Below are 15,606 nucleotides of genomic sequence, written 5' to 3'. Positions count from 1 at the left end.
AAATGTGACTGATGAGAAAAAAATGACATCATACTAAAATGAACTGGAGTCGGAATAAAAATACAAGCTGCTGATTTTTGTTATTTTTCAAAGTTATAAGCTGCAGCTATATGTTTTATTCATTTCAAAGTGAGTTACCTCTTATTTTATTCTGATTTATTTATACAAAAAATATGGGGAGTCAAATCAGCCTGCATTGCTCTCTGTTCAGTTTATATCAACGTTTTTCTGCACGTCTGTGTATTTTTTCCTTCCTTATAAGAGTTTGGTGTTTACATTTGCTCCACAAAGTTTTAAAACACAATAAAATGTTCACACTTTTCTTTATAGTAGTTCTGTAATTTCAGAAATGCAACAGAAACAACCACAAATTAGAAAAAGTGGGGACTATAAGTAAAACAAAGATAAAAATAAAAATGCTGCACTATTCCCAGTTTCTCCACTCACAGAAGTCAAAAGTTCTTCCAGAGTTGTGTCTTGGTGGCTTCCCTCACTTGTCTCCTTCCAGCATGGACATTTAGTTTTTGAGAACTGCCTACCTGACACAGATTTACTATAAAGTACTACACTGTATTTCTAAATGACTGATGTAAATTTTTTCATTGGGCTTCGGCTCATTTTTTCCCCCTTCTACAACTTTGGGAAGTCCACCGACTGATATTCCAAAGTGACATATATGAAAAAATACATCTATGGTCACAAGAAGGAAAGGTTTACACGCGTGGCAAGCTGATCCTGTGTAGTGAATGAGATACTGTGATTCCCACAATGGAGCAGAAGGCAGAGGTACTGCACCATTAAGCTCGATTCCAATGGTGATAAAACAAGAAGACGAGGACTATCTAAACGTGAAACGCTGTGTATTAGAGAACAAGTAAACTTATTAAACCATGTTCTCAAACTGAAAGACCATGCTCTGGAATAAAAAGAGAGACCATACCTTTCATACTACTTGGCACAATGCTTTTTTGGACTGTGTCAGACAACAAGAACAGCAATGAGCAGGAGAGTATGGCTAAGCTAAGGTAAGACTATTATGCTTTACAAATGCATTACAAAACACTTTTCAAACATTTAATTACAATGAATAGAGCCATTGTATAGATGTTCTGTCTGTTCAGTGGCCACAAGAAGCAGTTAAATGTTCAGTTCTTTGTGCTTGATAAAATAACATTAATGAGGCCGATAGTTTCTGTTCAATAACGCAATGTTTGCATTATAAATGAATAATCAATGCACCACGTTTTCAAACACTTAATTACACTGTACATTGGCCTCACCTATGATCGTCGATTCAGTGACCATAAGAAGCAGGTCACTATAAGTTCTTTGTGCCTCATACAATAATATTAATTAACACCTTCTGCTCAGTAATGGGGTGTTTGGGTTATAAATAAATGGACCAATTAAATTAATTTTTCTTTTTGCTCCATGAAGCAGAAACATCACATTTCAAAAATAAGTGCGTTATAGCCCGCTGCAATGCCTATGCTTTTTCCTCTTCATGATGCATTTATGGACAGATGGGGGGAACACTCTGGTGTGACTTATAGTCCAGAAAATATGATAATAATGGTTATTTTACAATAACAGTGGCTATAAGTAAGGTTGATTCATTTTGGCTTTTTCAATAATTTGTAAAAATACTTGTATAAGCAATCTCTAATTAATGACAAATTTCTGCAACATGAGTGAAAGTAAATAAAAATATAATAAACAAAATCATATAATTACTTCGGCTCAATACAGTTCAACTAAAATGAAAACAAATGACCAAAACCAGTTTTACTGCAAGGTGGCTGCAGACAACTGGGGGATGGATACAAGAACATTTCTGAGTGAGTGAATTGGCATTCAATTAAAAATCAATCAATCAGAATGAAACAAACATTTGGCATAGTACAGTAAATCTGTGTGGAGCAGGACAACCTCAAAGACTGAGTGACTGTGCTCTGGGAACTTTGACCCACTCTTCATTTATACAAACATAATGTTGCTCAATACAGGTCCTCAGCAACCCTGCAAAAAATATTTTTAAATTTTGTCTTGCCCATCAAAATTTATCGTATTTTTTTTTAACACAATCAAGAGGTGACAGTTATCAGACCTGGCCAATCAGCTGTCAGCAAGGCCGGAATAGATGGAAAATTTTGTGGTAGGAGTCCCTGAAAATCAGACAACGAAGCACTAAATTTGACAACATTTATTTATTTTATGTACTGGTGGCAGAAACACTGCTACAGCTTTTCTTTCTCAGTAATGGCACTTTCTGGGCCTGCTTTGGATTGTGACTGTTCTCGGGTCCCTGCTGGATTGGGTCTACATTTTTCCAAAACCCAGAGCATGTACTGTAATTAAACTACATACACCAAGATTGAGAAATGATATACAGGTCTGAATGCAAAACTTTGGAACTGTAAAGACCCCGAACAGGCATTGGAGGGAAGAAATACAACTTATGTAATTCTAAGTTGTTTTCTTAAAGTCTTTAACTTGGACTCAAACGTAACTATAAATGCTATCATATACACTGCATCCGGAAAGTATTCACAGTGCTTCACTTTTTTCACATTTTATGTGACAGCCTTATTCCAAAATACAGTAAAATTATTTTTTCCCCTCACAACATCCCATAATGACTACATGAAAAAAGCTTTTTAAAAATTTTTTATTTTTTTTTGCAAATTTATTAAAAATAAAAAAGAAATCAGATGTACATAAGTATTCACACCCGTTGCACAGTACTTTGATGCACCTTTGGCAGCAATTACAACCTCATGTCTTCTTGAATATGATGCCACAAGCTTGGCACACCTATCTTTGGGCAGTTTTGCCCATTCCTCTTTGCAGCAGCTCTCAAGATCCATCAGGTTGGATGGGGAGTGTTGGTGCACAAATTATCAGATCTCTCCAGAGATGTTCAATCAGATTCAGGTCTGGGCTCTGGCTGTGTCACTCAAGGACATTCACAGAGTTGTCCTGAAGCCAATCCTTTGATATCTTAGCTGTGTGCTTAGGGTCACTGTCCTGCTGAAAGATGAACCTTCGCCCCAGTCTGAGGTCAAGAGCGCTCCGGAGCAGGTTTTCATCCAGGATGTACATTGCTGCATTCATCTTTCCCTCAATCCTGACTAGTCTCCCAGTTCCTGCCGCTGAAAACATCCTCATAGCATGATGCTGACACCACCATGCTTCACTGTAGGGATGGTGCCTGGTTTCCTGCAAACATGATGCCTGGCATTGATGCCAAAGAGTTCAATGTTCGTCTCATCAGACCAAAGAATTTTGTTTTTCATGGTCTCAGGGTCCATCAGGTGCCATCTGGCAAACTCAAGACAGGCTGCCATGTGTCTTGTACTAAGGAGAGGCTTCCGTCTGGCTATTTGACCATGCAGGCCTGATTAGTGGATTGCTGCAGAGATGGTTGTCCTTCTGGAAGGTTCTCCTCTCTCCACAGAGTAATGCTGGGACTCCGACAGAGTGACCATTGGGTTCTTAGTCACCTCCCTTCTCCCCAATAGCTCAGTTTAGACGGGCGGCCTCTAGGAAGAGTCCTGGTGGATCCAAACTTCTTCCGTTTACGGAGGATGGAGGTCACTGTGTTCATTGAGACCTTCAAAGCAGCAGAAATGTTTCTATACCCTTCCCCAGACGGGTGCTTCGAGACAATCCTGTCTCAGAGGTCTACAGACAATTCTTTTGACTTCATGCCTGGTTTGTGTTCTGACATGCACTGTCAACTGTGGGACCTTAAATGTAGACAGGTGTATGTCTTTCGAATTCATGTCCAATCAACTGAATTTATGCCATGTGGACTCCAATTAAGTTGTAGAAAGATCTCATGGATGATCAGTGGAAACAGGGTGCACCTGAGCTCAATTTTGAGCTTCATGGCAAAAGCTGTGTATACTTATGTACACGTGATTTCTTAGTTTTGTTTTTTAATAACTTTGCAAAAAAAAAAAAAAAAATCACATTGTCATTATGGGGAATTGTATGTAAAATTTTGAGGAAAAATTAATTTCATCCATTTTGGGATAAGTGTTGTGTGGGCCGCTGAAGAGGAGGTACTGCTGGCCCACCACCACTAGAGGGCGCCCTGCCTGGAGTGTGGGCTCCAGGCACCAGAGGGCGCTGCCGCCTCACGAGAGCAGCCAGGGTGACAGCTGTCACCCATCACTGGACACAGCTGACTCCACTCAGCACGGAGGTATATCACCAGGACGGCGTCTCCACCTCAGTGCCGAGATATCGCCTTAAGATAGAGGTAACGTTCTCTGCTGTATTTCTTACATTATTATATTGTCTTTCTTGTTGAGCATTGCAGGACAGCTGTCTACAAAAAGCCGTTGCTTCGGATAAGTACTCACCTTCCTGCAGTATTGTGACGTGAGGTGGAGGCGGCTTCTCCCCTCTCCGTGTTACTGGGTGCAGCCGCATCCACACCTGTGTGTTTGTTGTTCTCTTGCCAGCAGTACCGGATCCGACGAGCGGAGGCAGTGGCCACCTGGGAATTCGGGACTTGGCGGTTCCAGTACTTCCAGGGTTCGGTGGCAGAGGAAATCTGGGTGGTTCCGGTTCGACTTGGACGGACGTCTCCTACCTTCGAGCCTGCCCACACGACACCAGTGGAATTCGGCTTAACCCCAAATTGTCGATTGTTGTATTGGTTGTGCACGTTTCACAACAGTAAAACCTTGTTATTTACCTTCTCCATTGTCCGTTCCTTTGCGCCCCCTGTTGTGGGTCCGTGTTCCTACACTTTCACAACAGGATATCTCGGCCAATGTCATGGATCCCGAGGGGCGTCAACCGGCTGTTGAACGGCCAATGGAAGACCAGGGCGTGCAGGCGTCTTCGGGAGGGGTAATCGGTGAGTTGCAGCGGATCCTCACCGCTTTCACCACTCGGATGGACTTAATGACCGAGCAGAACGTTCTCCTGAACCGCAGGGTGGAGGCTCTCGCCGCACAAGTGGAAGCGCGCACCCCGGGCGCCGCTGCGGCTCTCCCTCCCGTCGACCCTGCGCGTAATAGTGACGTTCCACTGGTCGTTCAACGACCCCTCCCTCCTTCCCCAGAAGCATACATAAGCCCCCCAGAACCGTACGGCAGCTGTGTGGAGACGTGCGCAGATTTTCTTATGCAGTGTTCGCTCGTCTTCGCACAGCGTCCCGTGATGTACGCGGCTGATGCTAGCAAAGTAGCTTATGTGATAAACCAGCTTCGCGGGGAGGCACGCGCTTGGGCTACAGTGCTCTGGAAGCAGAACTCACGGTTCCTTCAGATATACGATGGGTTTGTGAGGGAGCTCAGAACTGTGTTCGATCACCCCAATCGAGGAGAAACCGCTTCAACAGTGCTACTGTCAATAAGACAGGGGCGCCGGAGCGCAGCTGCCTATGCAGTCGACTTCCTCATCGCGGCTGCGAGGTCCGGCTGGAATAGCACTGCCCTCCGCGCCGCCTTTGTAAACGGACTGTCTTTGGTTCTTAAAGAGCACCTGGTGGCTAAGGACGAACCGCGGGATTTAGATGGGCTCATTGATCTTGTCATACGGTTGGACAACCGGTTAGAAGAACGTCGGCGGGAACGAGACGAAAGGCATGGCCGGGCACGCGCTGTCCCTCTCCCTTCCGGTTCCGACCGCGCTCCGCCTTCCCCACGCTCCACAGCCCCTGCGCTCCGTGGGGTCACAGCTCCCCCTACTGACGAAGCTAGGGACACGAGTAGGGCAACATTTAGGGCACCGGATGCACAGAGGAGATGGACCCACGGAGCGTGTCTTGTTTGTGGTTCAATAGAGCACCATGTGAGAGACTGCCCCGAGCGGTCAAACACCAAACGCCCGCCCCTAGAGACTGGGCTAGGGGTGGGCCAAGACATTCACGTGGGACACACCCACATTGCCACACGACTCCCAGTCACGATCCTGTATGAGGATTCTACCATGAAAGCCCCAGCACTGGTGGACACGGGCTCTGAGGGGAATCTGTTGGATAGCAGATGGGCTAGGGAGTTAGAGCTCCCTCTGGTGGCTCTTACCTCACCCGTACAAGGTTCGGGCACTAGATGGCTCCCTACTCCCTCCGATCACGCATAAGACACCACCTGTAACTCTGGTGGTGTCAGGTAACCACCGGGAGGTGATCGAGTTCTTTGTGACTCAGGCCACCTCCCGTGTGGTTTGGGCTTTCCCTGGATGTTGAAGCACAATCCCCGGATCGATTGGCCGTCCGGGGTGGTGGTGCAGTGGAGCGAGACCTGCCATCGGGAGTGTCTAGGTTCCTCGGTTCCTCCCGGCTCCCAAGCTAAGGAGGAGGTCAGAGTCCCGCCCAATCTGAGGACGGTGCCGGCGGAGTACCACGATCTTGCGGACGTGTTCAGCAAGGATCTGGCTCTCACGCTCCCTCCCCACCGCCCGTATGATTGTGCCATTGATTTGGTTCCAGGCAGTGGGTTCCCGTCCAGTAGGCTGTACAACCTCTCACGGCCGGAGCGCGAATCAATGGAGACCTACATCCGGGACTCGTTAGCTGCCGGGTTGATCCGGAATTCCACCTCCCCGATGGGTGCCGGTTTCTTTTTTGTGGGAAAGAAAGATGGCGGACTTCGTCCATGCATCGATTACAGGGGGCTGAACGAAATCACGGTTCGCAACCGATACCCGTTGCCCTTGTTGGATTCAGTGTTCACCCCCTTGCATGGAGCCAGGATTTTCACCAAACTTGATCTTAGGAATGCGTACCACCTGGTTCGGATCCGGAAGGGAGACGAATGGAAGACGGCATTAAACACCCCGTTAGGTCATTTCGAGTACCTGGTCATGCCGTTCGGTCTCACTAACGCTCCCGCGACTTTCCAAGTATTGGTAAATGATGTCTTGCGGGATTTCCTGCACCGGTTCGTCTTCGTGTATCTAGACGATATACTCATCTTTTCCCCGGATCCTGAGACTCATGTCCGGCATGTCCGTCAGGTCCTGCAGCGGTTGTTGGAGAACCGACTGTTTGTGAAGGGCGAGAAGTGCGAGTTTCACCGCACGTCTTTGTCCTTCCTGGGGTTCATCATCTCCCCGAACTCCGTCGCTCCTGATCCGGCCAAGGTTGCGGCGGTGAGAGACTGGCCCCAACCGACTAGCCGTAGGAAGCTGCAACAGTTCCTCAGCTTTGCTAATTTCTACAGGAGGTTCATTAAGGGCTATAGTCAGGTAGTTAGCCCCCTGACAGCCCTGACCTCACCAAAAGTCCCCTTCACCTGGTCGGATCGTTGCGATGCCGCGTTCAAGGAGTTGAAACGGCGCTTCTCGTCTGCACCCGTTCTGGTGCAGCCCGATCCTACTCGCCAGTTAGTGGTTGAAGTGGACGCCTCGGACTCAGGGATAGGAGCTGTGCTCTCCCAGAGCGGGAAGACCGATAAGGTTCTTCACCCGTGTGCCTATTTTCCCGCAGGTTGACCCCGGCCGAACGGAATTATGACGTCGGCAATCGAGAACTCCTTGCGGTGAAAGAGGCCCTTGAAGAGTGGAGACATCTGTTGGAGGGAACGTCCGTGCCATTCACGGTTTTCACTGACCATCGGAACCTGGAGTACATCAGGACCGCCAAGCGGCTGAACCCCAGGCAAGCCCGCTGGTCACTGTTCTTTGGCCGTTTTGACTTCCGGATCACCTACCGTCCCGGGACCAAAAATCAGAGATCGGATGCATTGTCCCGGGTCCATGAAGATGAAGTCAAAACGGAATCGTCGGATCCCCCGGATCCCATCATCCCGGAGTCCGCTATCGTGGCCGCCCTCACCTGGGACATAGAGAAGACCATCCGGGAGGCCCTGACACGAGACCCGGACCCCGGAACCGGACCAAAGAACAGACTATGTCCCACCGGAAGCCAGAGCTGCAGTACTGGACTTCTGTCACGGTTCTAAGCTCTCCTGTCACCCTGGGGTGCGAAGGACCGTGGAAGTCGTCCGGCAGCGCTTCTGGTGGGCGTCCCTGGAGGCCGACGTCCGGGGCTACGTCCAGGCCTGTACCACCTGCGCCAGGGGCAAGGCCGACCATCGGAAGACCTCAGGGCTGCTGCAGCCGCTGCCCGTCCCACATCGCCCCTGGTCCCACATCGGCCTGGACTTTGTCACGGGTCTCCCGCCGTCCCAGGGGAACACCGTCATCTTCACGATAGTGGACCGTTTCTCCAAGGCGGCCCACTTCATGGCCCTCCCGAAGCTACCAACGGCCCAGGAGACAGCGGACCTCCTGGTCCACCACGTCGTCTGTCTGCATGGGATACCATCAGACATCGTCTCCGATCGCGGTCCCCAGTTTTCCTCACACGTTTGGAGGAGCTTCTGCCGGGAGCTGGGGGCCACGGTCAGCCTCTCGTCTGGGTATCACCCCCAGACCAACTGGCAAGCAGAACGGGCCAACCAAGAACTGGAGCAGACACTACGCTGTGTGACAGCCGCGCACCCGACGGCCTGGAGTACCCACCTGGCCTGGATCGAGTACGCCCACAACAGTCAGGTGTCATCAGCCACCGGCCTCTCCCCTTTTGAGGTGTGCTTGGGGTATCAGCCCCCCTTGTTTCCGGTGGTCGAGGGAGAGGTCGTGTGCCCTCGGTCCAGGCCCACCTACGGAAGTGCCGTCGGGTGTGGCGTGCCGCCCGTTCTGCTTTGTTGAGGGCCCGGACGAGGGCGAAGAATCATGCAGACCGGCGGCGGGCCCCGGCCCCCACGTATCGTCCTGGGCAGGAAGTGTGGTTGTCCACCAAGGACATTCCCCTTCAAGCGGACTCCCCAAAACTCCAAGAACGATACATCGGTCCCTTCAAGATTCACAAAGTCATCAATCCCGCCGCAGTGAGGCTCCAGCTTCCGGCCTCGCTGCAGATTCATCCAGTGTTTCATGTCTCCCGGATAAAACCCCATCACACCTCACCCCTCTGCACTCCGGGTCCGGCACCACCTCCTGCCCGGATCATCGACGGGGAACCGGCTTGGACCGTGCGCCGGCTCCTCGACGTCCGTCGAATGGGCCGGGGTTTTCAGTACCTGGTGGACTGTGAGGGGTACGGCCCCGAAGAACGCTCCTGGGTGAAGAAGGGCTTCATCCTGGACCCGGCCCTCCTGGCCGACTTCTACCGTCGCCATCCGGACAAGCCCGGTCGTGCGCCAGGAGGCGCCCGTTGAGGGGGGGGTCCTGTTGTGTGGGCCGCTGAAGAGGAGGTACTGCTGGCCCACCACCACTAGAGGGCGCCCTGCCTGGAGTGCGGGCTCCAGGCACCAGAGGGCGCTGCCGCCTCACGAGAGCAGCCAGGTTGACAGCTGTCACCCATCACTGGACACAGCTGACTCCACTCAGCACGGAGGTATATCACCAGGACGGCGTCTCCACCTCAGTGCCGAGATATCGCCTTAAGATAGAGGTAACGTTCTCTGCTGTATTTCTTACATTATATTGTCTTTCTTGTTGAGCATTGCAGGACAGCTGTCTACAAAAAGCCGTTGCTTCGGATAAGTACTCACCTTCCTGCAGTATTGTGACGTGAGGTGGAGGCGGCTTCTCCCCTCTCCGTGTTACTGGGTGCAGCCGCATCCACACCTGTGTGTTGTTTGTTCTCTTGCCAGCAGTACCGGATCCGACGAGCGGAGGCAGTGGCCACCTGGGAATTCGGGACTTGGCGGTTCCAGTACTTCCAGGGTTCGGTGGCAGAGGAAATCTGGGTGGTTCCGGTTCGACGGACGTCTCCTACCTTCGAGCCTGCCCACACGACACCAGTGGAATTCGGCTTAACCCCAAATTGTCGATTGTTGTATTGGTTGTGCACGTTTCACAACAGTAAAACCTTGTTATTTACCTTCTCCATTGTCCGTTCCTTTGCGCCCCCTGTTGTGGGTCCGTGTTCCTACACTTTCACAACAATAAGGCTGTAACATAAAAAAATGCGGAAAAAGTGAAGCGCTGTGAATACCTTTCTGGATGCACTGTACATATATTTCACAGAGGAAGGATGGACAAGCGTAATCCACAAAGGGTATACAAGCTACAGATTTCCATTCTACCCAGTCACTTCTGGACATGCCTTCACTGGTGAATGCCAAGGCTATAAGTGAAGGAGCTAAATCACAAATCTTTGGGTTGAGTGACTGGCTGGAATAATAAAATCAGACTGTTGGTACTCCATGAAACAAGTGCCAATTCTTGACATGGACAATTAATTTTTTTAAATTATGGAATATATCGGCTGTTTCTCTCAGAAAAAAAAAAAAAAAAAAAACATTTTATACCAAAAATACTCTCCTTCTGTCTTCCAAAAGTGTGCTAAGTGTGAAAGTCACCCCGCCCCAACTATATGCTTCAGTGGCCAGGCTCAAGATACAAAATCAATGAGAAACCAAAGCAACGTTTTATAATCAAACTAAAATGTACCAGTGCTTCCAAAACTGTCACTGAACTGCTGTTCTTTTGTACAGGATAAAGGAACCAGATCTCAAACACGTACCGTCTTTGCAGGATAGACTGCTGATGGAGAATTTTTTGCGGTGTGCACGTGCGTAGTCCTGCAGGTTAGGGGCGCTAGAGGACCCACCTAGGACGGTGGTGCTGAAGAGCCCGGCACACTGAGAGCCTGCGAGGGGGGCGTGGGGGTTAGTCACAGCTAGATAACATGCAGTTACTCAAATAACTGTCCAGAGACAGAAAAAGGAGAGAAAGAAAGGCAGGAAGATAGAGAGACACAAAGATGCAGAAGAAGACCATGCAACTCATTCCACCATTTCTATTCTCACATGACACTAGAACAGACTTTCAGGCCAGATGAGCAAGTCAGATACTAAAAATTCAATATTTACCATAAAATCATTTGACACTTTTCTCAGTGATGTTCAGTTAGAGCTGAAGGCCTGTTTTAAGTCAGCAGAGACTTAAATTGACTAAAGAGTGCCAGTCATACAGTCAGATCCCTCTTTTTGTAGTTTTGCCTTTGTACACAACAACTAGGGTGAAATGAAACCGTCAAGATGTGCTTGTAGTGCAGATGTTCAACTTTAATTCAAGAGGTTGAACAAAAATGTCATTCACTTGTGAATTACAGCCATTTTATACCCATTCCCCTAATTTTCTGAGGTAACTGAACAACCTCACTATAATAAAAGTTAACAAATCATCAGTTTTACACACCCAATTTGGACAAGTCAGTGGATGGACTTTATATTTACAACAAACATTAAGACATACAGTATGGTACTGTGTGGTAAATCTATCTGGAGAAGGCCGTTCTTAAAAACTAACTGATTGACCATGCAAGAAGACTAATGAGGGAAGCCACCAAGACAGCTGAACATGATAGAAGATTAATGAGGGAAGCCACCAAGACATGTTTGATGTTAGCGCTAATATTTATATTGTTTCTCCAATTACACACACAAGAAATGGAGAATGTGTACAAATTGCTTAAATTTTGATATTTCTGTTAAGTCTTTTGTAATAAAGCTGAGAATACATTAGAAGTACATCTTGATTGTTGATTGATTTCACCTCTTTTGTGGTGGTATACAAAAGAAAAATTACAAGAATTCTGTCATTGTCCAAATATTAATGGACCTGAGTGGATAACAAATAATGAAACACAAAAAGAACCAGTCATGACTCTTGCTGGTAACAATTTTTTTTTTCTTTTCAGAGAAGCTAACAGCTAAATGAGCAAGAGATGATGGATAGTGTTTGAAAATCCATCAGTTAAAAAAATGTTCATATTTTAAGATTGGCACTGTTGAAACACTTAATCATTATCGACAGCAGTGTATCTCATTATACCTCATATTTGCATTCTGTGTTCTGTGTACTCGCCAAGCCCGCCGATTGTATTGGTGTGATGGTTTCTATTTTGGAGTTATGGCTTTTCGTTAGTCAGCTTTGCTGTTCTCCTGTAACCGAGCAACCCTGTGAAATAGCCTTCTGGGTCTTCCTCTTTGGCTGACACCCCACCAGTCCTCACTTTCACGGACTACTGCAAAACCCTTCTTAAGGTGGGTCATTTCGTGCACACGCTGCCAGAACATCTCATCCAGTTGTGAGTTCTTGTGGCCACATGTGACTACAGTCTTCCATTTCACTTGTTTATTCTTAAGGTAGCTCAGAGTTGTTAGCCCAAGTTTAGCTTTTCAGTGTTGTACTGATGCTGGCCCCTTGACCTTGATTTTGCATCCTGTTTTGGAAACCAGTCTTTGCTATTTTTGTAAGTGAAGACCTGGGCCCATATCCACAAAGCAGCCTAAGACTAAAAATATCTCCGAGTGATGCTATTCTAAGAAAAATCTTAGAATTCTTTGAATTTTTAGACATTTCTTAAAATTTTCCCTTAGTAAGATGAAAGTTGTCTGCAAAGCACCTTAGACCTTAAGAGAGCTCCTAAGGTGACTTTTAATAGACAAGATGGCAGAAAAGACAAAGGAAGCAGAGATATTGAGTCAGTAACATGCTACCCACTTGATCTATGTAATTATTTTATGTTAATTTGCTGTCTTAATGTATTTATAAATTGTTTAGGTTCTTGTTATCATATACACACAGTTAATATGATCATTATCAGTATTATTAAAATAGTTATTTTTCTTTTATTATTACATCTATTTTCTCATTTGATTTTAAATAGACCACAATGGAAATAAGTGTTTTCACTTTGTGCCATGCATGTATTTTTAACGTATTTACAATTATATTATGTACTCACAATGAACGTACTAAATAAACTCACATGCGCATGTGAATGAGGTACGTTCAAATATTTTGAAGCTGTGTAACAATTCTTTTCGTTTTGCTGGGTTTCATCATCATAAAATTATCCTCACGATTATATGTCTTAATGCAGTTCAGGTTATATGACTGGATGATTTTACTGTCCATTCCTGATTAGGAGGGTGAGAGCGTATTTGTTTTTTAATTTCTCCTGCCCTTTCTGTGTCAACTAATCACAGCTCTTAGAGGACCACGTCATACCTAGCAACGGGGTCAACCCCGCCTCATCCCCTCCTTGCTCAGGCTTGCTCTCAGACTTGGCTCACTCTTAGGCTAAGATTCCTTGCCAGGAAATTTTAGGCTAAGTTAGGAGCTCTTTGAGTCGCGTTTGAGTTGCTTCGCGGATACGGACACTGGTTTTGTTTTTAATCACTCAATTTTGTTTTGAAGAGGACTGTCACTACTGGGAATTAATCACCACTGCTGCAAGTAACTTTTCTGTTTGAGCTTCAAGACTGCTCCCACCTACTGGAAACAACGTTCATTTCAAGAGGAGAGTTTTTGCTCTGATCTCGTAGTGCCCTCTGCTGCCTCAGCCTAGAACTGTGTTTGTTTTCAAGAGGTGATTTTCAGTTCATACAGTGACTCTTTGTTGCATCCCTTGTCTAACCAGTGGGATTTCAGTTTGATGTTTTATCTCACTGCTTGCATCTGTGGTTTAATAAAACTTTTATAAATGGCGCTACCTGTGTCTGTCTCAATGTGAAAAGGTTCCATCATTCAGTGCCTGTGCATGACAAGAATCACAAATCCATAGTAGTGTGAAGATTTGTGATGACTTAAGGGGTGAACCCACCTATGACGCTCAACAACAGGACAGTATTTAGGTGAAAATAAATAGTGCAATAAGGGATTTATCAATCATACATTCAAAATTAGATGCGTTTTAATTTCATTTTTATCTGCATACAGAGCTGGGGATTATTTTTGCACACACAAAGTATGTGCCAAAGAGGCACAGTGTGTTTTTCAAATGTCATGAGTATTCATGTTTGATAAATTGTTACAAACTCCATCTACACAGATCTTTGTTTTCACACTATATATAGTTTTACATAAGGTAAAAGGCACAGACAACATGGACGTATGCAGTCCAGTGTGGGAAGATAATGAGAATTTTTAATAATAATTACATCACCCCACCTCCCCATATAATGTCTGTCTGGCTTGAATAATTTATGCAATACAGGATTTATCAATCATACTGCTGCGCGCCTGATAAGATTTGCTGGAAGCAGAAGAGGAAATGTTTTCAGCATACCATGATTCACATTAAAGTGATGGGAAAAAAAAGACTATTTTTTAAACCAAATCTTGATGAATGAATTGAAGACTGCATTATCCAAGTAGTAACAATAATATTAAACTGAACAGTCCTGTCACTGACATTCTGTCAGTGCTCCTGCTTGTGCTTAGTACCTGCAGGAGTGGCAAAATTGGCTCTCCATTACAGAAAACATATTTTGTAAATCTGTTCATGATGAAGCTTAATATAAATCATCTTTTTACTTGACAGCAAGTGAGCACTCATTTCACAGAAAACTAGACTTAGTATTTTAGCGATTTCCCACTTGGTCTAAGGCACAGGTCTGGCTGGATCATGCTGCAGAACATCTCTGCAAGTTCGGCCAAACTTGCACCAGCAAGCCAGCACCAGCCACTGCCCAGAGCGCTCATCCTAGTCAAACAAACAAGACACACACTCAGCATGATCCAGACTGCATAGCGTAAGCTCATCCAAAAGGAACAATGGTATTACTGCCAATTTAATTGCAGAAACAAAAGCTTTTATACAATTATACAATAAAAATACACTCTCTTGGAAACTGCAGTGCTCTCTGCTGTGAACCTGTGCCCTATTTGTGGTGTGTGTTGTTGGTGGTGTTTTTAAAAAGTTCCAATGCAATTATAACAGGCGTCTAGGAGACAAATGTGTGGGTAAACTGTGGGGGGAAAAAACTGTCAGGGTGTGTCCCATAGTGTGTCATCCTACGTGGGTTCACCCCTTTAGAACACGTAAGGAGGGAGGGGCCTCAACAACATTCTGCACCAATTTTTCTGGTTAGTGTGTTTGGTTTCAGTGTGGAAGGTTGCTGGTTCAAACTCCACCCCTGTCACATTTTCTCCATGTAATATGGAGTTGCGCCAGGAAGGGCATTCGGCGTAAAACCTGTGCCAAATCAACACGCAAATCCTCACTGGATCTGCTGTGGTGACTGCGAGTGAAAACAAGTGAGCAACCAAGGAATGCACTTAAAAAAGAAAGAAAGAAAAAAAAAACAAAGAACTATCACAATATTCGAAAAAAGTATGTTATGTTAGTTATGTTACATAGACAACAAACTAGACTGGACTGTAAACACAAATGCTGTGTATAAGAAAGGTCAGAGCCAACTGTACTTCCTCAGGAGGCTCAAATCTTTCAATGTCTGCAGAAATATGCTGCAGATATTTTATCACTTGGTGGTCTGCACCATCATCTTCTACACTGTAGTGTGCTGGAGCAGCAGGCTGAAAGCAGATGACATGAATAGATTTAACAAGCTCATCAGGAGAGCTGGCTCTGTCCTGGGGGTTGAACTGGACTCAGGAGGATGCTGAGGAAGCTGCACAGCATCCTGGACCACACCTCCCACGTGTAGACTTTTGAGGAAAAAAATTAATTGAAGTGAAGTAAAAACCCAGCTTTAAGACAGAAATATCTCAATCGGCAGGATCACTTGCATGAACGTGTAAAAATTAAGACCAGCTAGAATTTAAAACCTTAAAGCAGCATGAGAATCTGTTGGAAAAGTTTGATTCCTGGCTTTCATT

General features: G+C 46.1%; 1 protein-coding gene across 9 annotated transcripts in view; it reads right to left on the bottom strand.

Annotated features, from left to right (window-relative positions):
• The window catches only part of ppip5k1a (diphosphoinositol pentakisphosphate kinase 1a), a 171,249-nt gene that overhangs the window by 35,798 nt on the left and 119,845 nt on the right, over positions 1-15,606 (bottom strand). For 7 of the 9 annotated variants that reach the window (XM_034194040.1, XM_034194052.1, XM_034194059.1 and 4 more), the window contains one exon: positions 10,499-10,624. The exons of the other annotated variants lie outside the window; for them this stretch is intronic. In XM_034194040.1, coding sequence (XP_034049931.1) covers positions 10,499-10,624 — 126 coding nt within the window. The remainder of the gene's footprint in view (positions 1-10,498; positions 10,625-15,606) is intronic. 9 annotated transcript variants of the gene reach the window in all.

This window comes from Thalassophryne amazonica, chromosome 2 (assembly GCF_902500255.1).
Source record: "Thalassophryne amazonica chromosome 2, fThaAma1.1, whole genome shotgun sequence".
Lineage (NCBI taxonomy): Eukaryota > Metazoa > Chordata > Actinopteri > Batrachoidiformes > Batrachoididae > Thalassophryne > Thalassophryne amazonica.
The sequence above is the reverse complement of the archived record's forward strand: the minus strand, read 5'-3'. Positions and strand labels throughout refer to the sequence as shown.